Here is a 14815-nt window from a genome sequence, read left to right as displayed (position 1 = left end):
TTATTTTGAGTTTTAAGAGAATTTGGTTTGGTTTTGTGGGTATTTGATGATTTTTCAACTATTGAAATATTTTTAAATACAAAATCACAAATGAAGAATATTTGAAAAATTGGAGCCTTTCATTAAAACGTTCAAGTTAAATCCAGGTTACCCTGACATCTCATTTTATTTCAAGTCTTATTAATCAAATTTTTCTTTAAAATTTTTTGGTCAAAATTATTTAAGTTATTTTACTGATACTAGTACTTGTTTCCACTAAGCCTCCTCTTACCAGATTTCCCTTACCAACTCCTTGAGGGCAGGCACATCAACTTGTTAAATCAATGCCAGTGTAGCAATCAGCCTCCTTTTAGGCAGATGCTCTACAATTCAACACCTTTGACTTAGCAGCTTCTCTGAATTTTTATCCTGCAGGATACACAGGTGCCCAGTGTGAGATCGACATCAATGAATGCAATAGTAACCCCTGCCAGTCCAATGGGGAATGTGTGGAGCTGTCCTCAGAGAAACAATATGGACACATCACTGGACTGCCTTCTTCTTTCAGCTACCATGAAGCCTCAGGTTATGTCTGTATCTGTCAGCCTGGATTCACAGGTGAGGCCAAGGAGATGGGATATGACTTGACTTTCTGGTATTTTATGGCAGTCCATGGACTTAACCAAATGGTGTAGTAGCAGGAAGAGCTGTGCTGTGTAAACTCTGTTGTGGTGGTGCAAAGGGTCCCCCTTGTGGGCATGAAAAGTATCTTGTTTCACATTTCAGAATTCCTCAAATCATGAGAGAAATATTAAAAACAGGGATAAAAGAGGTATGAAAGGGGTGACATTTTTGTATGTTATACTGGGAACTGGAGTGCCTCTCAAGTTCTTTACCTTATACACAGAAAATGTTGAAATTTTTATGCTATCAAATTTGATAATGATGTTAAATTTTATGTTATTCAGATTTGCTAAAAAAGTTATTGTACTTATATTTACACTGGGAAAAATGACCTAGTCTCAAGTAATCTTCCTCAATGATTCTGTAGCTAAAGTCATTCCATATATCAAATTTAAATTACTCTTTTTTTTCACAACTTTCTTACCTAAAACCCAGAGGAAATTTGCATGTATGTTATCCAATGAACAGTTTTGTATTGTCTGCTTTCTGTTCCGAAAATTTTCAGAATTATTGAGGCATTCCCCAATTCATGAATGGCTAGCAATTTACCCACAATTGCATTGATATCACTGAGAAAACCAATTACAATCTAGATTTCTATCATATTTCTTTCTCAATAGATTAAGTGATGCCTCTGGAAAATATTTCAGTTGTTGAGGATTTCTGAGAAAGTAAATGAGAAATAAGAAAAGAAGGGGGTGTCTATTTACACTTAGGATTCTCTTTCAATGTTTCAGTTTTGAAGTTTAATGATCTTTGATTTGTGGCAGTGTTTGCTGCAAGGTCGATAAAAAAGTGTTTATTTCCTTATTCACTGACCTTTCAAGGAGAACATACAGGAAAAAAATTCCCTCAGGTGTCAATATCAGGAAAGTGGTATTTTCCCTGAACAACTTCTATCATGCATGCTTTCTACCCTAGTTTAAAAAATGCATCCAAATAAATCTTGATGTGACTCAACTGATTAGATGCATGAAATAAATCTTGTAATATATCATATTTCCCAATTACGTAAGCTGCTAGAAATAAATATGAGATCTGCAAACATACAGGTCTTTCTGAAATATATTTATGTATTTACCTCACCCCTGGGGATATTTAAATTTCCTGTTTCTGTTTCTTACTATTGCCTCTTTTCAAAAATTTGTTTCTAAATTATTTGATTTTGGTCTAGTGTATGCATTTTCGTCAGCTACTTTATATTTTTCTTGGAATAAGGTAAAGGCATTATAAATTATTTTTTAAATATTGGTTTTAGGGTCATAAAGGGGAGATTCTGTGAAAGTCAAAGGACATTGCTAATATTACCTCATCAAATAAAAGGAAATGGGTGACCCCTTGAATCTGCAGATCTAAACAGGAGAGACAGTAGAATGTTCCAGAAAACAGTTGGGCTTGATTTCTGAAGAGCTGCCAGGAATGACTATATGAGTTAAGATGTCCTGGCTGCCCCAAATCTCTGTGGCTTAATGAAATGGTTCATGTTTCACTCATGTGAATTCCAAAACTGGGTTCCCATCATCAGTTGTCCTACAAATGGCAATTCAGGGTCACAGGCTCCTCTATGTTTTTCCCCCGCTTCAAAATGTTACTTCCAAATTTGCTGTGCTCTTCTGCAGCAAGCCACTGGAGAAGGAAAGAAAATGGAGCGTGACACCTGCAGGTTTTATAGGCCAACCACTACAAGTAATGAATATCTCTTTTACCCACATTTTATTGGTCAAATTTAATCATGTAACTACATTTAACTGCAGAAAAGACTAGAAAATCTAGTCTTTCTGCGTACCTAAAATAAAGAGAAAATAAGTTTTGGAAACAGATAACCAATTTGACACAATAGCTAGAACTGGTACACTGGGGATACCAACCTAGATCTTCTAAGTTTATCCTCCTGCCTACTATGTCACATATTTTTATGTCTACGTGTTTTTCTATATTTTGTTTTTAAATAACTTTTTAAATGATAATAGTATATTTATGTGCAGTTTTAAGAAATACAGGGAGGCCCATGTATGCTTTACCTAATTTTACCAATAGTACCATGTTGCAAAACTATAGTTCAGTATCAGACTTGCATATTGACATTGACAAAGTCCACATCCAGAACAATTGTCATCACAAGGATTCCACCTCTCTCCTTCCCTGTCTCCTCATCCCTTATACCTGGCAAATACTAGTCTGTTCTGCACTTGTGTAATTTTGTCATTCCAAGAATATTATATAAATGGAATCATGCAGTATGCAAAGTTTTAGAATAAGAGATTTTTTTTTTCCACTCAGCATCATTCCTTGGAGATTTATTGAGGTTGTGTGTATCAATAGTTTGTTCCTTTTCATTGCTAAGTAAAATTCGATGGTATGTATATATCAAAGGTTTTTTAACCATTCAGCCATTGAAGGGCACCTAGATTGTTTCAGTTTTCAGCTATTATGAATAAAGCTGCTAGAAACATTGTTGTACAGGCTTTTGTGTGAATATAAGTATTCACTTCTCTCAGGTAAATGCCCAGGAGTAAAATTGCTGGTTCCTATGATAGTTTCATGTTTAGTTTTCTAAGAAACTGTCAAACTGTTTTCCAGTATGTCTGTACCATTTTGCATTCCCACCAGCAATGTACGAGTGATCTAATTCCTTTGCATTCTCACCAGCATTTAATGTTACCACTGTTCTTTTAATAGTCATTTTGATAGGTATGCAGTAATGTATCACTGTGGTTTTAATTTGCATTTACCTAATGCCTAGTGATGTTGAACATCTTATATGTGCTTGTTTGACATCTGTTTGTCTTTTGCAGGGAAATGTCTCCCCATGTTTTTTGCCTATTTCCTAGTTGAGTTGTCTTTATTTTTTTAACTGTTGAGTAATTTTTCACATACAGACCCTGGGCATTTTTTGTGAGGTTATACCTAAGTATTTCATTTTCTTTTGAGGGATAGTAAATAGTATTCTGTTTTTAATTCAGCTTCTACATATTCATTGTTAGTGTTGGGAAAGGCAGTATTGTGCATGTGGCCTTTCAAACCCCTACTCAGCCACATAAGAATGGGCCTTGGGCCTAGGACACTTCCTTCCCAAGAGATAAGGCATCCTCGCAGCCCATGCTGGAGTTATCACCTTGTGTGGGAATATCTTTCCCTGTTTCAGACTCAATATGTACTCCCTTGTTCTGCTTAAACATATGTATCATATGGCACCTAGCCAGCCCCACTGCTATAACTTTCTTCTGCGGGGAGGGCAAAAGGTTCTTCTGCTGCAGCATGAAAGGGTTGCATGCTGCCAACTGCCCCGCATCTGCTGCAAGGAGGCCCTACTGTTTATGGGGACTGACACCCACTGCATAGCTGACCTTGCTCTGTCTGTTCTCTACGTGAGTAAAGCATTGTTCCATCTAGTACTGGATGTGTTGTGTTTTCCTTGGTGACTGCAATACCAAAATGCAGTGGCCAAACGTGTCCAGACTTTTACTCCTGGTAATAAGCAACAGATGCCACTTGCTAAAGAGCTAGAACATAAAAATATGATTGTTTCTTGGTTGTTGATTGTGTATAGTGAGACTTTGTTTAACTCACCTGTGAGATCTAGGAATTTTCTTTTTGTAGATTCCAGGGCATTGTCTGCATGGACAATTATGCCATCTGCAAAGAGGACTGGTGTTATTTCTTCCTTTACAATACACATGCTATTTATTTTACTATGTTGAGTACTAGTTGTGAGAGCAGACATCTTGCTTCATTCACCATTTTAGAGGGAAGGCGTTCAGTCTTTTAGCATTAGCTATGAATTTTTATAGATGCTCTTTTTCAAGTTGAAGTAGTTCCTCTCTACTCCTAACTTGCTAAGAGCTTTTAATCATAAATGGGTATTGCATTTGGTCAGATGCTTTTTCTGCAATTGATTTATCATGTAAGTTTCTTATTTAGCCTATTGATGTGGTAGATTGCACTGGTTCATTTTCAAATATTGAACCAGACTTGCACATCTGAAATAAATCCCACTTGGTGTATTATTTTTCAGTTTGCTAATATTTTATAAGACTTTTTTGCTTCTAAGTTCATGAAAGTTATTGGCCTATAGTTTTCTTTCTTTCTCTCTCTTTTTTTTTTTTTTTTTTTGGTACTGTCTTTGTCTGGTTTTATAATCAAGGTAGTATTGACCTCATAAAATAAGTTGGGAAATATTTCTTAATTTTCTATTTTCTGGAAGAGAGTATGCAAAATTGATGTTAATTATTCTTTAAATATGTAGTAGACATCTTCAGGGAAATCAACTGATCCTGGAGATTCCATTTTCTGTATTTTTTGAATTGCAAATTTAATTTCAGTATTGTTATAAGACTATCAAGAACACCTATTTTCGGCAATTTGTGGATTTCAAGGGATTGGTCCTTTTTTTTCTAAAAATTGTGTATTTTGCTGTTGTTGGATGGAGTATTTCTATATATGTCAATTAGATCATGTTGGGTGATTGTATTGATCGGATCTTCTATATTGCTGATTTTTCTGTTGAACTTCTGAGCATAATGTTGCTCATAATATTGTCTTATTACTCTTTTAATGGCTGCAGAATCTGTAACGATTTATCTGTTTTATTCCTAATTTTGACTATTTATATCTTTTCTCTCCTTTTTTGTCCACCTTTTTACAGGTTTATCAATTTTATTGACTTTTTTTTTTAAAAATAGCTTTTGGTTTCACTGATTTTCTCTGTTTTCCTGTTTACAATTTTACTGATTTCTGTTCTTTTTTATATCCTTATTTCTGCTTGCTTTTGGTTTATTTTCTGTTTTTTTTAAATTTATTTTTATTTTTCTAGCTGTTTGAAGTAGGAACTTTTATTATTGATTTAAGGCCTTTTCTCTTTTCTAATATATAAACATTATAAATTTAACTCTCAATACTGCTTTAGTAGCTGCATCCCACATATTTTGATATGCCATACTTCCATCTTAATACTGTTCTGTGTATTTTTAAATTTCCTTTTTGAAATCCTTTTTGACCCATGGATTATTTAGAAATAAGAATTGAATTGTTTAATTTCTGTTTAGAAATTTTTCTCTTTTCTGTTATTTATTTTCAGTTTGATGCCATTATGATTAGAGAACACATTCTGTATAATTTCAAATAATTCAAATTATTTCAAATTTGTTGGGGTTTGTTTTTTGGCACGGGATATGATCTATCTTGTTAAATGTTCCATGGTTGCCTGAATAAAAATTAAAAAACAACATGTGTTCTGCTATTGTTTAGAGGCGATTTCTATGTATGTCAATTAGATCCCATTGACTGATGGTGTTGTTCACATTTTGTATATCCTTACTGATACAGAATAGCACTGTCTAGCAGTACTATTACTTGTTTAGAGGAGAGGTGTTAAAGTCCCCACCTATAATTATGGATTTGTCTATTTCTTCTTTCAGTTCTATCAATTTTTCTTCACGTCTTTTGAGGCTCTGTTGTTTGATATATACACATTTAGGGTCATTATGTCTTCCTGGTGTGTTGATCCATTTATCATTAGGCAATGATATTTTTTTCTCATATTCTTTTTTTGCTTTGAAATCTACTTCATTTGATATTGCTATAGTCATTCCTGCCTTTTAAAAAATTATATTTACACAGCATATATTTTTCCACCCCTATATTTCCAACCCACTTATGTCATTAAATTTGAAATGAGTTTCTTGTAAACAGTATATCAAACAGCAAATTGTTGGGTCATGCTTTTTTAATTCGTCTTGCCAATTTCTGCCTTTTAATTGGTGTATTTAGACCATTTATGTAAGTAATTATTAATATTGTAGGGCTTAGCTCCATGATTTTATTATGTGTTTTCTGTTTGATTCCTTTCTTTCTCTTTACTTCCATGAATTAGTTGAGTATTTTTAGGATTTCATCTTGATTTCTGTGTAGTGTTTTTAAATATATTGCTCTGTGTAATTTTCATAGTGATTGCTCTGGGTTTGACTGATCATAGCCTATTCGTTTCAGTATTTTACCACTTCAAGTGAAGTATAGGAATTTTACTTCTATTTAGGTTTTTTTTTTTTGCCTTCTTCACTTTAAAATATCCTTGTTTTGAGGATCAGATGGTGTTATAATTTTTATTTTAATCATTACATATAATTTAGAAAACTCATGAAAAGAAGGATACTTCACTGTGTTTACTTATATGTCTATTCTCCATTGTTTGTCCTCCCCACCTTAGGCCTCAAGAGTCTTTCTTTTTTTGTTAAATCATTTTCTTTAGGTTTACAGAGCTTTCTTTAGCCATTCTATGAGGGTAGGTATGCTAGTGACAATTTCTTTTGGTTTTCCTTTGAGAATGTGTTTATTGCACATTCATTCCTGATAGGTAGTTTTATTCAATGTGGAATCCATGGTTGACAGTTCTTTTCTTATGGAATTTGAAAAATTCTACACAACTTTTTTTTCTGCACCCCATGGTTTCAAATGAGAAATCTGCTATCATTGTAAAGTGGTGCTGGGTGCAGGGTTTGGGGAAAGGAAGGCTGGCTCGGCAGGAAGGCAGGTTTGCAGGCTTTTGCTCCCTTTTCCAAAGACCAACAAAGAGTCCTTTCCCAACTCCCAACCCAAGCCCTTTTGGAACTGTGTGCTGTTGTTGGCACCCTGTGACCCCTGTCCTTTCCATGCCCCGTGACGGGTCTTTGTGGCTCTGCAGAATGGAGACTTAAACACAGGATCATGGCAAAACATCTGAAGTTCATCACCAGGACTGTGATGGTATAGGAAGGGAACGTGGAAGGTGCATAGAGGACCCTAAACGGAATCCTCACTACGGTTGGGCTCACTGAGGACATTAAGCGTCAGCGGTATTATGAGAAGCCATGCGGCTGGCGACAGAGGGAAAGCTATGAAAGGTGCCGGCAGATCTACAATATGGAAATGGCTCACAAGATCAACTTCTTGATGCGAAAGAATCAGGCAAATCTGTGCCAGGGCTCCTGAGGCGGGAAGATCCGTGGGAGGCTGCTGAGGCCTGTGGATGGGACACCCAGTATGAAACCCTCATCCAGTTTTGTCTCCATCTCTTTTCTTTGTACAATCCCATTTCCTATTACCGTTCTGCAATAAACTCAATCATATGTTTGCAAAAAAGAAAAAGAAAAGTGATGTTGCCCTATAGGTAATAGATTATTTCTATCTAGCTGCTTTCAGTATTTTTTCTTTGTCTTTAATTTTCAGCAATTTATTTGTAATATGACTTGGTGTCAACTTATTTGGGTTTCTCCTATTTGAGATAGTCTCACCTTTTAAAATCAGTAGATTTGTGTCTTTTGGCAAATTTGGGAGTTTGTCAGCCAATTTTTCTTTGCATATTCTTTCAGATCCTTTTTTTTCCCACTTCTGGGACTCTAATCATACAAATATTGGATCTTTTGCTGTGCTTCCAGAGGTTTCTGGGGCTCTGTTTTTATTTTTGTTTTGGTCTATCTTCTGCCTTTTGCTCAGATAGAGCAAATTTTTTTGATCTGTCCTCACGTTCATCGATTCTATTCTTTGTTGTCTCCCATCTAGTATTGAGCCCATTCAGGGAGTTACTTCATCTATTGTTTTTTTCAAGTCTATAATTTCCATTTTGTTCTTTTAAGCAACATATTTTCTTGCTGATACTTCTGTTTTTTCTTCATCTCAGAAGAATTTGTAATTGCTTTTTAAATCATTTTTATGCTGGTTGTTTTAAAATTCTTGTTAGATAATTACAATATCTGATTTATCTCAGGGTTAACATCATTTCATTTTATTTTCTCATTCAGGTTATGGTTTTACTCATCCTTGTGATGACATGATTTTGAATTGTATGCTGGACATTTTAGATATTAAGTTAGGAGACTCCATGTCTTCTTTGAATTTTTGAATTTAGCAGACAATCACCTTTTTAGATTTCAAGAATAGGTCCTGGCCTACTGATGTGGACTGTGGGTCCAATGATCAGTTTATTTTCTGAGTCTTTGCTGTGTCGTTTTGACTTTCTTGACTTACCTTGTGCCATTGAGCCTCCCAGCGTCTCTACTAATGATCCCTGAGTGGTCAGAAGGTGTTTCCTTAGGTGAGAATGTTCCATGTCCTTCTGAGAAAGGGGAGTCTTTGATTTATGGGGATGAAGAGGCTCCTTTAGTGGGTGTTGTGGTGAGCTTCTCCCTGTCTCTGGGGTAGAGAGCATTTCCTAGGCTGAATACCTGTTGTGGCATAATCCCCTTTACTGATCCCCCATGCACAGGGTATCTCTTGATGGAAGTGGGGAGTCTCAGAACTGCTAAAGAAGGAAAACATTTCACATAACAGGCCATTGTGGTAGCATAATTCCTTTTGTCATGGCCCCCTTGACATATGATGCCTCTAGGGAGGGGAGGGGAGCCTCAGCAACAGAGGAGGTGAGCTCTTTCTCTGGCTGCTCTTTTCTTTTCTTTTCTTTTTCTTCTTCTTCTTCTTCTTTTTTTTTTTTATCAGTAGGGCTTTGTTTAATTCTCTTTGCCCATTCTTCCAGGCTCACCCTGTGTTGTACGTGGGACTCTCATTCAATCTGGGGAAAGAAAGAGCCAACCTGGGCCACCTTCTCTTGTTTCTGTTGCTGACTAGGGGTCAGCAAGAACCAGGACTGAGGCACCTCCTTATGTTATGCTGGAGGTTATAAAAAGTCCTGATGCTTTGCTGTTAGTCCTGGGGCGTCTAACCACCTTTCAGAGTTCTATTTGGTTGTTACATGTAGTTTTTAGTCATGCTTAGTGGGGAGAAACAGGGAGAGACAAGTCTATGCTCTCTTGTCCAGTCTAAAAGTCCCTGTGTAATGTTTGTTAAAAACACTTGTGTTATAATAGTGTAAAGAAATTTTTTTTTTAATGGCTTCGGGTAGAAAAGCAAGTGTTAACTTTCTCTTTATCTTCCTGATAGTACCAAGAAGTTCAAAATATCATTTATTTTTATCAATGAGATGATTATATTTATAAATAATCATTAATAAATAACTTACTATTTCCCTTGCCTTTCTTCCATCCTGAATAGTCGGATATTCAACTTTATTTTATTTTTATTTGTTATACGTCCATTTTATATTTCTCAGATAGAAAACATACAGTTTACTTTTTTACATGCTATGTGTATTTACAGTTCTATTGGTTGTTAGATTAAAATAAAATTTCCATTATGATGAAAAATGTATTTGTGCACAGTACATTTACTGACAGCTCCATTCAAAAGAACCATTCCAAGTGTTAACTACAGGTATAAACTATTCTCTTTTTCTATTATAATTAAGAATGTATTTATTACTCTTCACTACTTGTGTAATTACCTTCTATATTGAAAATATTTGCATATGTAACATAATTTTTCTAACTTCTTACAATGTAAAAATGATATACACTAGAATAGAAAATTAACTGACAGTCTCAGAATTATACTCAGGGAGATAGAAATAGAGAGAGCTTGAGACCATGGCAGAGAATCCTAGTGAGAGGAATCAAGACCCCCTGAAGAAGGATTAACTTTTACTCAAGGTTTCTTCTAGAATTTCTGCAAGTAAAGCAAGTTACCATGGCCCAGAGAAACCAAAAGTCTCATTTGGTAAGATAATTGAGAAAAATCTAAAGATCCATTTAGATATTTTAATGACTAGAATTGAACCATGCCTCTAGAGGCAAGAGCGGTTACTATTCTCTAACTCTCCAAAATCATTTCAAAAAAATTTGGCAAAATATGCTCATATCTTGTCATAACTATTTGTGACCATAGTTGCAACACTCAAATTAAAATGAGAATGGAACATTGCCACTTGATTTAAATGTCTGTGCATTACTTAAACCTGCACATCCACATAATTTTAATGGTAAGCAAAATAAATTTATAATTGGAGAAGGCCTGTAGTTGAATAACTCTATTCAGTCCATTCCAAAGTCAGTAAATTATCTTTATTTTGTATGACCACCCTTGACCACTACTAGAAGGAATGTTGGCTGCTTCTTTGTATTCTGTTTGAGCTTTCCAGTCCGGGGCACTGGGCTCAGTTCTGGGGATAAAATGATGAGAGTACATGGTCTCTTCCCAAGGGAAAATGAAAGAACAGGAGGAAAATGATGCACAAAGTATAAGACAATATGATAACTGGCACAGTGGAGCCATAAAAAGACACCATCAGATAAATCAATAAAGAGGAACTTTTATGCTGTTTATGCCAGATAGAAGTTAGTGGAAATTATAAGAACTCAAACAGCTTGATAAATTCACATTTTGAAATACAAATCAACGTTACTACTGAAACTTTTACAAGGATCTCATGACCTGTGTGCTTACCCTTGAACCATCCTGTTCTAACCAGCCAAGTGAAATTGGAAACAATTGATATGTCTTTCATGTGAACATTTCATTTCTATTTATCAAACTATACTCATGATAATACCCTTAACAAGTTTCCAAACCATCTCATCCAAGTCCAATTCTCATTTCTAACTTTCCCTCACCAACTCCAATTAGCATGTACTCCAACTCAGAGGAACACCCTCCCTGGTCTCTGGAACGCTACATTGTTGCCTCTGAGGCTAGGATTTTATTCTACTTCACCCATCTGCTCTCTGTATGGAAAGAACTGAGTGCAGCAGGGGATCCTATGAAGTCCTGGCTTCAAACCTCGGGCAAAAATAGCGGGTTTCTTAACAATAAACACCCCGATGAGAGCCACCTGGCAAAGTGACTGCACACAGGGCTTTCGTTCTCAAGTTCATCCGCTTCAAGCACAATGTTGCTAAAAATGAAGCATTCACTTTTCCTTAAAAATCAAATCCTGTCACTTTACCTAAATCCAACTAAAATAGCCATAGAGGGCCAAGCATATATCATTCAAAGCTTCATATAGTCATGAAGGAATTAGGCAATGGGACAGTCAATATCTCCCGCTGGAAGAGAAATTTTCAATAGAATTTTTTCATTTGCTGACTTCACATTTCAGGAGCATTGTTCCTAGAGATGCACTTTTTTTTTTCTTACAATTTCAAGTTTGAGAATATAAATCCTAGGACTCTCAAACAGATATTTGATATGCATATAAAACTGTAACTCTAAAAGATGAAACTTCGCTTCTATCCTCATTTACTTCATAAAACATCTTTTCAACAGATTCATCTGATTCATTTACCTTTGCCTTTACCATGCATGTTAATTTCTATAAACAAAACTATTCATAGTGTGTATAACTATTTATGCTTGCGCTCCTTTTGATTTTACTATATTAGCTGCAATAACTAGGACAGGTATACCATGTTATACATACATTAATTTAAAAAATGAGTTTTATTGATGGCTTACTGCCTGTTCTCTACAAAGATATTATAGCTAGGAGGAAAATTTAAAGGCTGATATTTGGAAGACCACATACAGACCAAAACAGAGGCAGATATGTTTGTAGACCCTGTGACAGAGATAGATAACTATGGCATCAAGGGCCTTGGCTGCTGTCTCAGGTTAGCATTCCTCATTGACTTGTAATCACACAAGTAAGGGAAAAGCTCTCAAATGAATAAGCAGCAGACAGGTGCCAACTCTTCAACTTAAGTATGCTGGCCAATAAGTATTAGAAAAAAATTTCTGAAACTAAAGAACAAAGCCAGGAAATCCATCATTAAAGTCTTGAGGTGCTGTCCTGGCAACTTAGAAGACCTGAAAGGTAGATTTTCATACCAGGGTTCTATTTTGATGAGAGAGATGTGGGCCTCACCCATTTAAAAGAGCTTTCAGGGGAGTAATGTTTCCTGAGAATAGCCAAGCGTTTGTTAGAGTAAGAAGCTGAAGAAAATGTTCATTGGGGAGGTGGAGGATATTGGGAGTTGTCCTCACAGTAGACCATCCTGTGAGCTCTCATATGACGCGGTCAAGTGTGTGTTTACTACTCATGAGGATGCCCATCTTGACATCCCATGCTTTTTTGCTAACTACCCAAGATCCCAAAATGTTTTTTATTAAGCATGTTAATCATTAAGAAGAACAATATTATTGACCTACACCTGACCTAATAAACGATTAATTATAGCTCTTTTCCCAATGTCGACTCCTTATTTGTTGAGAGAGTCTGTCTTCTAATATCAACACAGAAGACCCTCAGAAACACCCCTCTCCTCCTGCATTCCCTCCCCAACCACCATGACATGCACATTCACCTAGAGCTTCACTTCAGTCCCAAGCAACCCAGTTGTGAGGGCAAGAAAAAGTATCCAAAACCTCCTCCTGAGACCAACCACTCCTCTTCCTGAAGAATTACATATCCCTTTCTCAAAAGACGTTTTATTATACCTGCCATTGGCAAAAAAAAAAACTACCCCCTTAGTTATTACTTAAGAAACAATTAATTTCCGAAGAAGCTATAATCATCGATTACAATTTTCCCTAAAGTACATCAGGAACAATACCACTATGACTTATAAGTCTGCTTACCTCAGTCACCCACTGAAGTCCCAGCATTCCAGTTCATCATTTCTGGTCTTTATCCCAGAATGCTCTCTACATACCCTAATTTCATGCAATTTTCCACCCCATTCTGAACTTCTCTCTGTATGCTGAAGATTTAATAAGCCCAATTACCAATATCCTCAAGTTTTTTTCTAAATGTTTCCTTCACCTGCTTGCTTAAGCTCAAACCGTGCTATATTCTCAGGGTACCATTTCTTCTGCAATCTTCTTGAATGGTGGTTGTCTTTTATTCTTCTTCCAAATCTCATGTTTGACTAGTCCCAAAGGTAAGCTAAATGTCCTCATGTCATTGCTTCATCTAGGAAATTAGTCTTCCTTCCTCATTCAGAATTTTGTATCCAGCGAAACTAAGCCTCATAAATGAGGGAAAGACACGATCTTTTTCAGACAAACAAATGCTGAGAGATTTCTCCACTTCCAAGCTAGGACTACAAGAACTGCTAAAAGGCAGCTCTAAATCTTGAAACAGAACTTCAAAATACAGCAAAATAGAGCACTCTTAAAGCATAAATCTCACAGGACCCATAAAAGAATAACACAATGAAAAAAAAAACACAAGGTATTTATACTTTTGTTGACAGAAAATCAACAAAGAAACAATGGACTTAAACTATACCCTAAAACAAATGGACTTAGCAGATATTTACAGAACATTCTACCCAACAACTGCAGAATATACATTCTATCCATCAGCACATGGAACATTCTCCAAGATAGACCATATGATAGGCCACAAAACAAGTCTTGAGAAATTTTAAAGAGTAGAAATTGTATCAAGTACACTCTCAGACCACAGTGGAATAAAACAAAATCAACTCCAAAAGGAACTCTCAAAACCATGGAAATTAAATAACCTGCTCCTGAATGATCACTGGATCAACAATGAAATCAAGAAGGAAATTAAAAAGTTCCTTGAACTGAATGATAATGGTGACATAACCTGTCAAAACCTCTGGGATACAGCAAAAGCAATGCTAAGAGGAAAGTTTATAGCATTAAATGCCTACATCAAAAACCCACCTCATGTTGAAGTACCTGTCTTTGAACTGCACTGCTCACTACCTCTTTTGGTTGCAGCATTCTTCCTACCTCATGGTACCTTCTCCTCAGTCACTGATTACCTTAATATCTTACTCCTGTCATCATTTTGAGGATTTCAGCATCCGTGTAGACAACCGATATAAACCATTATCTCTGTTATTTGAAATCCTTATTTCCAATGACTGTGACTGCCATGCCACACACACTTCTGCCCACTCCTTTGGTCACAACTTAGGCCTTATTATCGCCGATAACCTTCCTAAAAACATCACTTTAAATCATTCTATTTTATTACCAGAACCTCCAATTATTCCAGTTCATATACTTTAGAACTTTTTCCATTGAGCCTAGTCTGTTGTCTTAACCACTTTTTTTCCAGTCATTGCCTCACTTACCTTCTGTCTCAGCTAAGGTTCCAAGGTCCAGCGCTATAATTATTCCCTTGCGTATACCTTCAGCTCATCTGATTCTTTCTCTCTTCATTGTACTTGCCTGACAAAGGTACAATTATGGTTAAATCAATCCTCCACCTTCACATCTACAACCAATTTGAAGGTGGTTGGAGAAAAACTCACAAGCCACACACTGAACTGATGAGTGTTACTTTAAATTTATGGTGCCAAATCTCATGGGGCCT

General features: G+C 36.0%; 2 protein-coding genes across 5 annotated transcripts in view; both read left to right on the top strand.

Annotated features, from left to right (window-relative positions):
• CRB1 (crumbs cell polarity complex component 1) overlaps positions 1–14815 on the top strand; it is a 211901-nt gene that overhangs the window by 89208 nt on the left and 107878 nt on the right. For all 4 annotated transcript variants that reach the window (XM_032137031.2, XM_032137029.2, XM_032137032.2 and 1 more), the window contains one exon: positions 415–597. In XM_032137031.2, the coding sequence (XP_031992922.1) occupies positions 415–597 (183 nt within the window). The remainder of the gene's footprint in view (positions 1–414; positions 598–14815) is intronic.
• On the top strand, positions 7308–7673 carry LOC116457688 (small ribosomal subunit protein bS21m-like). Its single transcript, XM_032753841.2, is given in 1 exon segment — positions 7308–7673. A coding segment is annotated over 1 exon segment (264 nt). The 5' UTR covers positions 7308–7365; the 3' UTR covers positions 7630–7673.

Source organism: Hylobates moloch, unplaced genomic scaffold (genome assembly GCF_009828535.3).
Source record: "Hylobates moloch isolate HMO894 unplaced genomic scaffold, HMol_V3 SCAFFOLD_18, whole genome shotgun sequence".
NCBI lineage: Eukaryota > Metazoa > Chordata > Mammalia > Primates > Hylobatidae > Hylobates > Hylobates moloch.
Note: the sequence above shows the minus strand (reverse complement) of the source record. Positions and strands in the feature narration are given on the sequence as shown.